The sequence below is a fragment of the Cebidichthys violaceus genome, unplaced genomic scaffold, assembly GCF_023349555.1.
Source record: "Cebidichthys violaceus isolate CVI_PGR_0920_01 unplaced genomic scaffold, fCebVio1.0.p SCAF_3, whole genome shotgun sequence".
Taxonomy (NCBI): Eukaryota; Metazoa; Chordata; class Actinopteri; order Perciformes; family Stichaeidae; genus Cebidichthys; species Cebidichthys violaceus.
In genome coordinates, this window is record NW_027176483.1 from 13,290,622 (window position 1) to 13,301,885 (window position 11,264).

Below are 11,264 nucleotides of genomic sequence, written 5' to 3' on the forward strand. Positions count from 1 at the left end.
AAAGCGGAAACTCAGCACCACGTGACTTCAAATCTTGTTTCCCGCCTGTATTTGCAATGATTTATTTGATACCCGGAAATACTAGCAGAGTGACAGTTCTCTCTTATAAAAACTCCCAATGTAGGCAGCATGTAGATGAGGCGCATTCATTTGAGAAGAATGAGACACCTTTATTTCCTCTGAATCGGACGCTGACCTGACTGCAGCGGCTGTGGGGTTCCAAGCTCAGAGTTTAGTGATAAAGAAGTTCAGCGAGTTTCCTTTTGGATGTGAAACATCTCGAGCGGCTCAACAAACGTCTGTCTGTGTGTCTGTCTGTCGCCGTCGTCTGCTCAGCATTCAAAAGTACCGCCGTCTGGACAGACAGGTAGCTAATCACCATGACGTGAACCCCTTTCTCTGTACCTGTTGTTATAGATGTGAGGACGTGGACGAACCACCTTTTAGTAACAATGACTTCGTCAGAGTGGAGCTACTTTAGCCCACATACGTCTTTAAAGGTTTCCTAGATCCTGGTATTTTATTTATTTTTATTTCATGTTTTGATTGTTTGAGCCTGAGCCTGTTTACCTCACGTGACTCAGTCACAGTCCTCTAATGATCAGCTGTTATTTATCCCATTAAGTTTAAAGTCCCTCCATTACGAAATGTGCTTTTCTTATTTGTGTTTCACTTGGAGTTTTCAGCTTCATTGTGCACTAACATTTTATGAGCAGAGTTTGACACTAGAGGACTGTTTTCATATCACCTGCATGCTGAAAGTGTTAAGTTTCTCTGTGCTTGCCTTAAATATCAGACATGTAGGCACGAGCGGGATTTGTGACATAACAACTAGTAATTCAACGTTTGAATTATAGCACAGCATATTCAGATCATGGATTTTTTCAATGAGATAGAAGATGTAAACTTAAGAAATCTTAACAAGGTAATCTAACTTGTTGATAACAAAAACACATCACACAACAATTATTATTCTATAAAGAGTATTTGTTTATGTCTTAAACTGTGTCTGGAGGGGATCTTTTGATATAGCTGGATCCAGTAATGCACATTATCTTACTAAATCAATGTATGAAATATACACAATAAATGTAATGAATGGAGTGATCATATGTAAGTCAGTTACAATTACCATGGAGCATGTGGCATTGGTTGTTCTCCAAAATGGGTCGATGGTTTTCAAGTGTAATGACATTTCGTTTCCAGCGGGTGTCAGTGTAGCCTCACTTTTACTAAATCCTCTGTAAGACCTGAGACTGCAAGTCAACTTCTATTCTTTTCTTTCAGCACCACATCCAAAAGTTTTTCTAAAAAACAAGATGTTGTCACACATAGTTAAGAAACACTGTTACGGCCTTTAACAACAAGCTTTGCTTACGGGCGAGGTGATGGCCCTTTATCTTATTAAAACTGTTAAAGGCCTTTCTGTAACCAAGTACGAGCCTTGGATTAGTTAATTAATCAATTAGTCATTTGACAACTAAACCCAACTTTAAAAAAATATTTGAATTAACAGTTTATTGTTAAAGGCATTTATTAAACAATCATTTCAAACATTTTTGATTTGTGGCTTTTATCCTGTTTTTATACCATCTAAAATGTATATCAGTGATTATCATGTGTAAAGCTCAATAATAATAATATAATCATTGGGCTTAACAAAACAAACAACATTTTACATTTTTGAGACTAAACGTTTACTCGATTAGTCTAAAAACATATTAGCGGATTATTTGTTAATGAAAAAAAAATAAGTTTGTTTCAGCCCTAGATAACTTTAATTCTTTAATTTTTTTCTGTTACATTGCTTGTTTTGATGAATGTCATTATCTGCTATTATCAGTGGTGACTTAAGGTTTTTGTCAGGGTGAGAGCAGACCTGTGCTCTCAGTGTTTATTTTCACATCCTGTTCTCTCAATGAATCTACACGGTTGTACAATAACATCACAGCCCATTATTGGTAGACTGGTGTTTAATTTAGGGCTGGTAAAGCCCTCAGAGGACTAACGGGACAAGAGGAGACATTAGTTAACCATCGACCCGCTGTGCAGAGTCGGCTCTCCACCGCCCACCTTCCCCTCTGTGTGAGCAAACAATACACTAACACAAATTAGGACTTACTGCTTTGTGTCAATTGAGAGTCCAACAAAGATGCTACACAGAGTGATATGTCATTAGTGAGCAGGTGGGAAAGGACGACATCGAGCTGTCGCCTCTCCAGCTATGAGGAGGTCCCCATGGAGACCATGGGGGGGGGGGGGTAGAGATCAAAGTCTGCTGTCCTCATTTCCACTGTAGGTGGAGGGTTAGACGCTGGGGTTACGTCTTTTAACTTAACCAAATCTCCAGTGATTCCCAATTTTTTCCCGGGGACCCACGTTTTATAAATGACAAACCAACGTGACCGGATCTACAATAGACCTGGTCTACAATAGACCTGATCCACATTAGACCTGATCTACGTTAGACCTCATCTGTACACGGTGAGAAGAGCGAATTTGTCCTTAAATGAACATTCCTGAGCAGTTTTTACTGCCATTTCTCCATCACCGTATATTAAACCAGACAGTCTAAATTAATGCATTTAGACAGAGTTAACGGGCTCTTGTTTCTTTCCTCTCATCAGCCAAACAAACAGAATGTTATACGAATGCTACAATTATCAGAACAATACAGACATTCAGCCTCTCTCATTTTGAATTAAAGCAAATTTATTGGCGACCCAAATAAACTCTCCCGCAACCCACCTGCGTTCCTGACTCTCTCAACTCTCTAGTAATGCGGATCTGATGTTGGATTTCTCAACTCTTTATTTCAGTTTAGTAAAGGACCACAAAATGTAAACAAGTCTCTGAAATATGGCTTTTGGTGTTCACAGAAAAAAAGATTTACTACATGGGAAAGGTATTCTTATTAACATAAGAACAACTATTTATTTATTTAATTTAGAGGATTTTCTATTTTATTTTATTTCCTAATAATCAGTTCTGTGGATGTATTGTTGTTGTTTTCATATGTTAACCCAAAAAAAAAAATTTTGATTGGTCAATCAACTGAAAATTGTTTTAACAATTTTGATAAATAACAATTTGAGTTTATCAAAGTAAAAAAGCTAAATGGCCAAGTGGTAGTAAGAAATGTTACCTTGGGCTTTGTAACATTGTAAAGGGCATTTCACTGGGTATTGAATTGAATTGAACTTCTTCTGCTCCGTGTTGAGCGGTACATGTCAATGAGAAACTGCTGTTGCATTTTTGTTGTTTCAACACAAACGTTTCTCCTGCTGCTCTTAGCTGGCGTTTGTCTCCCATCAGCCTCTAAGGTTGTAAAAGGATTATCCATCAGCCTGACTTTTTGGTGTGGTAATGGCGAGCACCGAGGTGTTCCCAGTGTTGTTGGACTGTCCTACTTGGATAACTGTAACCCTCATATGAGCAGCTACACTCCTGGTGGTCCGGCACTGGGACACACTCATCTTTTCGACTGGGTAGAGCTGCGAGACCAAGCAGTGTGAAAGGCCAAATAAAAGGGGGGGGGCTCTCAAATCCTTTTTAAGCCTTTTGTCATTCATACAGGGAATTATTCGTCATTAAAGAATGATAATAGTATCACATCTAGACTATTATCAGAGAAAAGAAGTGGACATTTAACACACTGAAAAGCAGTTTGATCTCGTAGAAATGTGTGCGTCTATGCATGGGAGTTTTTTTATGTAAATATCAGCTTTAATTAGTTTTAGGTTGTTGCTGAAGTGAGCACTATTTTGCCAACTTTAACGTTTGCTGCTCTGTTATGAAAACCTGCTGCTTCCTCCGCCCCACTACAGTTTTCTGCAGACACACTGACTGTTGTGTTTTCTCGAGACATTTAAGTTTTTCCTCTTATTTTCCATTCCATCTTAATTTAGTAAATCCATAATATCCAAGGAGGAATACACCTGTGTTCCATATTTGTTGTTCCAGGTCATGTTGGTGATTTGTACGCGTGATTTATTTTATTTTTTTTCTGCATGTGTAAGTTTTTCCAGATCTGATTAGAGGATCTGCTGCTACGCTTCAACATCTGAGTGAGACCTTAATAACATGGCTGGTGATTTATTGCCTTTACTCAGCAGTCTCTTTTTGAGAGGAGTCCAGACAAAAGCAGAGAGCCTCTCCCCGCTGTGTTAATGGTTCTCTAGGATGTGCAGGGAGGGAAAAACAGAAGTAATGTGGGGGCTTCAGCCTTTTTAAGGAGGCAAAGTGAAAGAAGATTGAGTGCCAAAATAAAAGTAGCCCTGAGAATGTTAGATTTTTAAGATGGTTCAAAGGTTTGTCTATTGTTAGAAGCCAAAGTTTGTATCAGCTTTAAGCCTCGTAATAACACATTTTAAAGAAAAGCTTTGATACTACATCGTCCCAAAGGCTGCTATTTCCTTTATTTTTTTTCGTCTGCTCCGTAAGCCTTCAGTGACCCCCTCTCTCCTCCCCTCCGGAGGACGATAAGGTGCTTCTGGAGAAAAGCTTGTCTTATCTCCCTGCTGCCCTCTGAAGCAGTCATGTTTTATGGGTTGTAGCTCTTTTGTTTCCTTGTCCGCTGCCTCGGCCTGATCACTCGCACTCATTCCTCATGGAAGTTTTTTTGAAGGCCTAGAATAGCTTTGGAAAAGAAACCCTCCTCCTCTTGTCCTCCTCCTTCTGTTCCATCTTTATTGAATCCCGCCTCTGTATCATTTATCTCTAAACCCCCCTCCCCTTTTTCCTCGGTTTGAGGGGGCCGTTAGGGGGCATCCTCTTTTCTCACCCAGCTGGGTTTGTTGACACACAGTCAATCTACGGTTCCCTTTCACCTCTGCCACCGCTCTTTTTAACTCCCCACCCCTCAGCTCTGCCCTCCGCTTTCCCTGAACAGTAAAGCTGCCACAGCTGTGGACTGTATTAGCATAGCTGCTGAGGAGCAGAGGGGGGGTTGCTAGATATATTGCAGCTATTAGCTTTTGTTCAACAGTTGACAGCTTTAAAACATTTCAGCTCCTCTCTGTGCAAAGGTAGTGAAGAGAAAAGGATGATTTCAGTGTAACAGCTTTTTAATAAATATGGGACACTGAAGATGGAGAGAAAGGGGGGAGAGCAAATGGAAAGCAAATCATTGAAAACAAGTCAATATCTAATTAGTGGGGTTAGAAAAAAAAGAAGGGAAATTTACAATATTTTCCATTCTGCACATCTAAAAATAAAACATTGTTTTCATGTCTAGCATTCAAATGACATTTGGACAAATGTCACTTTGTGCTGATAATACAGAGGACATCAAACGTGTATAAAAGCTTTTACACAGAGATAAATATTTAATTTAGGCTGAATTGTTTGTTTTGTCTTGCTGTCAACAGGTGTTGGAATGAACAGGTCCAAGTCCAGTTGGGATAAAAAAGTCCCCCAGTCTTCAGTCACCAGGATGACCCGCAGCTCCAGCTCCCAGACCAGGCACACGGACCCTGCAGAGACCCAGGATGCTGGGCCCGGTCCCTATGGAAAGCTACGAAGGAAGCAGACGGACTCTGCTTTGGCCCAGGACCTCAGTCAGATGAGTGTGAGCAGACAGGACAGTTTACCTACAAGGTGGGGACATATTGCAGTAACTTTTACTTTATTTTTTATAAATGATAAGGGTTAGGAAACATTATAGCAAACAAATATGAGAACAATAATAAGAGCAGGTGGCCACACTGACAAACAAAAAGACACGCATGCACAATAATAAGTACACGCACCTACATATAAATGAATACCCACAAACATTTGTACATACCTGCAACAAAACAAAGGCATCTCAGGTACAAATCCCCAGGTTGGAGTGGAAGCAAGGTCTGCTCCAATATATATATATATATATATATATATATATATATATATATATATATATATATATATATATATATATATATATATATATATATATATATATATATATATATATATATATATATATATATATATATATATATATATATATATATATAAAAAATCGTTCCAGATTTTTAGAGGATCATAAGCTTTTGAACATATGTCAAGAGACATACAGTATGTTCTCGTATAACTATGTGCCGGATAGCTACACATGGGTTCCTGTCCATCTTGGTTTGTCAACATTTGCTTATTGGCACCAAACACAAAGTACAGCTGAGACTGATGGGAATATCATTATTTTTGCAGCTATCTGGTTGGAGCCAGAGTAATGGACAAATCAAATGTTGACCTGATGGTGGCGCTAGAGGAAAAGTCAGGGAACCACAACAGTCAATAGGATTCACCATCTGGGAACCATGAATGTCTGAACAACATTTTGTGCCAGTCTAACGAGTACAACATTTCACATGAAAAGTGGCACTGCTGGTGGTGCTAGAGGAAGGTCAGGGGAATACCAAAGTCTACCAAATGTCTGTACAAAATTGTGCCTTAATTCATCCAAAAGTTGTTTAGATATTTCACTTCGGATCAAAGAGGTGGAGGATATGACCGAAACTGACATTGCCATCCTAAGAGCCACACTACTAGCATGGCTGAAAATGAAAAAGTTTAAGCAGGAGGAAAGAATTTAAAAGTTGTTTTTTTTTCCTCAGTCCTGCATTTAAACCCATGGTCTTGTGGTTCATGTGAGACATCATGCCATTTTTTTAATATATATTTGAAGACAAGCAGTGAGTGAGGCTATAACTCTACTTTGAGGACATAATGAGGAGTCTGCCTTCAACTTACTGCACTGACTTGAAGATAAATGACCCTGGTCCTATTAGAGACACTTTTATAGAAGTGCATTACATTCAGGCTTCTTTCCACATCTCTTTTATCTCAGTATTTAGCTCTTTTCGTCCACATCTTTCTTAAACTGTTGCTGCTCATGCAGTACCTGAGTTAGTCATATAATGGATTAACAGACAGACAATCAGCAAGTAATGTTCTACCCTTCTTCATGCAGTACATTCCCAAGTAACTGAAAAATAAATCTTGTTTTGGGGATCATGTCTCTGGTTATACAGTAACTATGTAATATAAAATAATTATGTTGAGGACTGTCCCATATGGGATCAAGATGTTTATGTCTTCTGTTGTCCTGCTCTCCAGTAAAGGAAAGATGTCCAAAAGTAGCAGTGACCCAGTGCAGGCTGGTCAGTCCTCTGGGTCCAGATCTGGTCGGGGCACTCCGTCTGCATTAGCTGCCAAGTCCTCATCCCGGGGCGGTCTAGCCTCTGTTGCTCGGCTGGTGAAGCTCGGCCGCTGTAAGAACGTGGTGGTGGTGGCCGGAGCAGGAATCAGCACAGCCAGCGGCATCCCAGACTTCAGGTTGGTGTCTGTGGATTTTGTTCTCTCCACACCCTCATCCTCCCATAAACCTGTTAAGTGGATATAGCAACCGTCAAGGAAAATATTATGAGAAAGACACTTACCATGAGCTGCTCTTTAATAAAACCATCATCCTAATGTCCAAAATGCCGGTATTTCCACATTTTCAGAACTCCAGGAACAGGTCTTTACGCCAACTTGGAGAAGTACAACATCCCTTACCCAGAAGCTATTTTCAACATTGATTACTTCTCCAACGACCCGCAGCCTTTCTTCTCCCTTGCCAAGGCTCTGTATCCTGGCAGCCATCGACCAAACTACATACACTACTTTGTCCGCATGCTTCATCACAAAGGCCTGCTGCTCCGAATGTACACCCAGAACATCGACGGACTGGAGAAACGTGAGTCGGGTCTTAATGGCAACGAAAACTAAAAAGAAATTAAACTTTGGGCTAGTTGAAAGTGCCTATGTTATGGTTGCAAACACACATAGTACAATGTAAATGTAGATCCAAAAACATTGCCTTCACTGAAAATAATTACTTTTATTTATCAGGGACAATATAATGAAAACATGACAGCAGTCCTATGTACAGTATGTCCCCAAACACACCACCAAGAGACATACTGGATGTGAGCAAAGTTTTTATTTTTCACATCCAGTAGTGTAGTACTGACAGCTACCCTATCCATGTTGGTCTGTTTTGTTTCCCAAAATGGACCTCCTTGTTTGCTCTTAACGTCCGTTGTAATATTTAATAACTTTGTTCACAGTGTGTGGCCTCCCAGATGACAAACTTGTGGAAGCTCACGGTAGTTTTGCCACGGCTGCCTGTCACCTGTGCTACACTGCATACCCTGCTGAGGAGGCTAAGGCATGTCTGAACACATGCTCAAAAAACATTCAAATTTAATACAATAATTACCTGCTTTTGTTGCCGGAGTAACGTCTTGTTCTTTCGTTTGTTTTGCAGCATGCCATAATGAATGGCAACGTCCCCATATGCACATTCTGTGCTGCAACAGTCAAACCTGACGTTGTATTTTTTGGAGAGGACCTTCCTCAAAATTATTTCCTCCACACTAAAGATTTCCCCAAAGCAGACCTGCTAATCATTATGGGCACCTCTTTACAGGTAAACGTCTTCTAATATCTGGGTTCAAGTACATTTGGTGAGCAGATAAACCCCCTAGCTCAGAAATATCTTTACAAAATGTCATTGTTTCAGATTGAGCCATTTGCGAGCCTGGTGAACACGGTGCGCTCCACTGTACCACGTCTCCTCCTGAACCGACACGCTGTGGGCCCCTTTGAGAAGGTCCCACTGCGGAGAGGAGACCACATGGAGCTTGGTGACCTGGAGGATACGGTGCGGAGGTTTGCTGAAATGCTCGACTGGAACGATGAGATTGAGGAGCTGATGAGGAGTCAGGAAACACTGGTGGGTTACATTTCAAACACTAGGCCTTTTTAACAAAAACTTGTTGCAGGTTATGCAAGAAGTTATAAGTCTGTGGGCTCTTTCTTAACTGTACCTTTTGTGAAAGGGAAAGTGGGGACCACAGCCCACTGGTGATGTTTACATATATAGATACTTAAGAGTACTCCACTGATGTAGCATTACACTCCTATAACATTGTCAGACTCACAATGGACAGATAAAGAAATGCTATTGATGTCGGTACAGCAGAAGTAGAAATATCATCTTTTTCATTACACCCATAATTTCCCTTTCTGCAGAGCATCCCTCCATTTATTAGTAGCCCATCAGTGAGCAGACAGACATCTTGTCAGAGCAGAGGAGCTCTAGAGCCTCCAGGTGGAATGGAAACATTCAAGTCCAGACCAGAAGGTCAAAGAGCATCCAACAGCGGTGGCGAGGAGACCGACTCAGAGACCGACAGCAAAAGCTCCGCATCATCCTGCCAGAGCAACTGATGCTGCATGTTGCATAAACGATGGCACTGGAAAGGTTTGAGACGGTTTCTTCTCTCCTTAGTTTACACCAAGTCTGTTCTCTGGTATTTCTATACACGTTACTTTTCGTCTGGTTATTTTCCGCTAGTAGCAAAATGTTTTTGTTTGTGTGCATTGGAGTGAAAGTGTATCTTACCTCTGTGTCATGGTTGTTTGTTCATATGTAAACCAAATAATATGTCAACAACCATATTTAAAGCACTTATTATAGAGGTAGGGTCCATCCAGAACACTAGTTAATATATATGAGGCCCCACAAATCCTGATGTTTCTACAGGTGTTTTCTACGTCCTTTCAGTAAACGTGTTAATGTTTAATATCAGCACAACACTGTATTTTAAACAATATTTAATAAAAGTATTGTGTAAATTGAATCTGTTGTCCATTTTTAAATAAAGTTCATGTAGTTTGGGTCCAAAAACATCAACTATTCTTCTTCTCCCGTTTATTAACGTTTCATTGGAAGCCTTGCTACATAAGTGAAAGTCCTGCATTCAAATTTCTACTTCAAGTGAAGTGGAGCTTTCAATTCTAATGTGAAAAATCCATGTGGCCGACGCCAAAGGCGAGAAGCACTGTAGGAACATGGCCATGGAGACTTGAGGGCCGGGAAAGGCAGAAAGGGAACTTTTGACTGCTGCAGCTCAACAGAACAGGTGTCGACTGGACCACCGACTCAGGAACAGGCTTGATGTCGGCTGGGACCCCCGATTCAGGAACTGGGTGTGGCCGGGTGTTGATTGTGGAGCTGAGTAGCTGAGGCTTGGTGGCTCTGAGCAGCTTTGGGGATCAACATTTCTGAGACCCACGCTTCCTTCTGAAACTCCATGGTGGTAACAATGCCCAAAGAAACGTTGGGTATCTTCTCACGAGTCTGGCGAATGCTTCGAGGACCTCCCAGGGCCAGTCAGGATCACCGGAACGGGTTTGGGGCTGGATCAGCCTAAAATGTTTTGGACTCCAAAAGGTTTTTGCTCCTCATGCTGTAATGTACACTTTGAATACACCTGCTACTTAACACATAATTGCAACTATCTGTCCAGCTCTAACATTCGATGTCCAATTTATTGAAAGCTATTTATTGTCTTCATAATTGGTTGTATTGTAAAAATATTGTGCACACAGATGATACCGAGTAGTTTAGTATGTAATTTAAAAAAGTGCTTTAAAGTCACAAAAACGTCAGTCATAATTTGAAGTCATAGTATAGTACGTGACAATGTGTCATAGTTCAGTTTGCCATGAACATGTCAAAAATAATAGTATACTTTATCATAAAATATCAAATGAGCACAGTATTGTATTTCACAAAAATATCATTAAAGTCATAGTATTGTATGTTTTGAGACAAAAAAAATTCATGAAAAGATATAAAATGTCTTAAAAAGTCATGGTAGTGTATGTAACAGTCATACAAAAATCATAGCATAATATGCCATATAAGTAGTTATTAAAAACGTCCTAAAAAAGTAATTGTTACATCTTTGTAAATATTGTAGTACAGCATGCCATAAAAATGTTAAAGGATCATACTATATGTCATAAACACAGTATAGCATGCCATGAAGAAGTCACAAAAGTTATATTAGTATAAAATGTCGTACTAGAATTATCACCTCACAGCTGATCCCTTCAGCAACCAGTCAAGTTGCAGATTGCCTCCATGTCTGTCCAGAATGTCATTCCTTAGTTAGTTTATCCTAGTATACATTTGTGTTATTAAAAATGTTTTTTCTGAGGTCACTGTGACCGGAGATATTGCGTTCACAAGAACAGGACTTGAGCCAAATTTGTGCCAAATTTGAAGAAATTCAATCCAGACGTTTGTGTTTTTATGTCTCCCGCCTGGCTGTCGCTAAAGGCATAAAAACATTTGATTAGTTGCATGAAATCATAAAATTCAAGAAGGTGCGTCAATTAGTCTTTGTGTTTGTGTTTTAATTATTCCTGTTATTCTACTTAAC

General features: G+C 39.9%; 1 protein-coding gene across 2 annotated transcripts; it reads left to right on the top strand.

Moving 5' to 3' along the window:
* The first annotated feature begins 122 nt into the window (after positions 1 to 122).
* Positions 123 to 9,674, top strand: si:dkey-103i16.6 (uncharacterized protein LOC557125 homolog). Of its 2 annotated transcripts, XM_068722764.1 has the most exons (8): positions 123 to 367; positions 5,370 to 5,598; positions 7,102 to 7,320; positions 7,491 to 7,723; positions 8,097 to 8,197; positions 8,297 to 8,458; positions 8,552 to 8,764; positions 9,064 to 9,674. In XM_068722764.1, the coding sequence occupies exons 2-8, from the start codon at positions 5,378 to 5,380 to the stop codon at positions 9,259 to 9,261; spliced, it is 1,347 nt and encodes a 448-aa protein (XP_068578865.1). In that variant the 5' UTR covers positions 123 to 367; positions 5,370 to 5,377; the 3' UTR covers positions 9,262 to 9,674. The 2 variants fall into 2 exon arrangements, with proteins under 2 accessions (XP_068578865.1, XP_068578866.1); XM_068722765.1 differs by lacking the exons at positions 123 to 367; positions 5,370 to 5,598 and adding an exon at positions 6,302 to 6,388.
* The last annotated feature ends 1,590 nt before the right edge of the window (positions 9,675 to 11,264 follow it).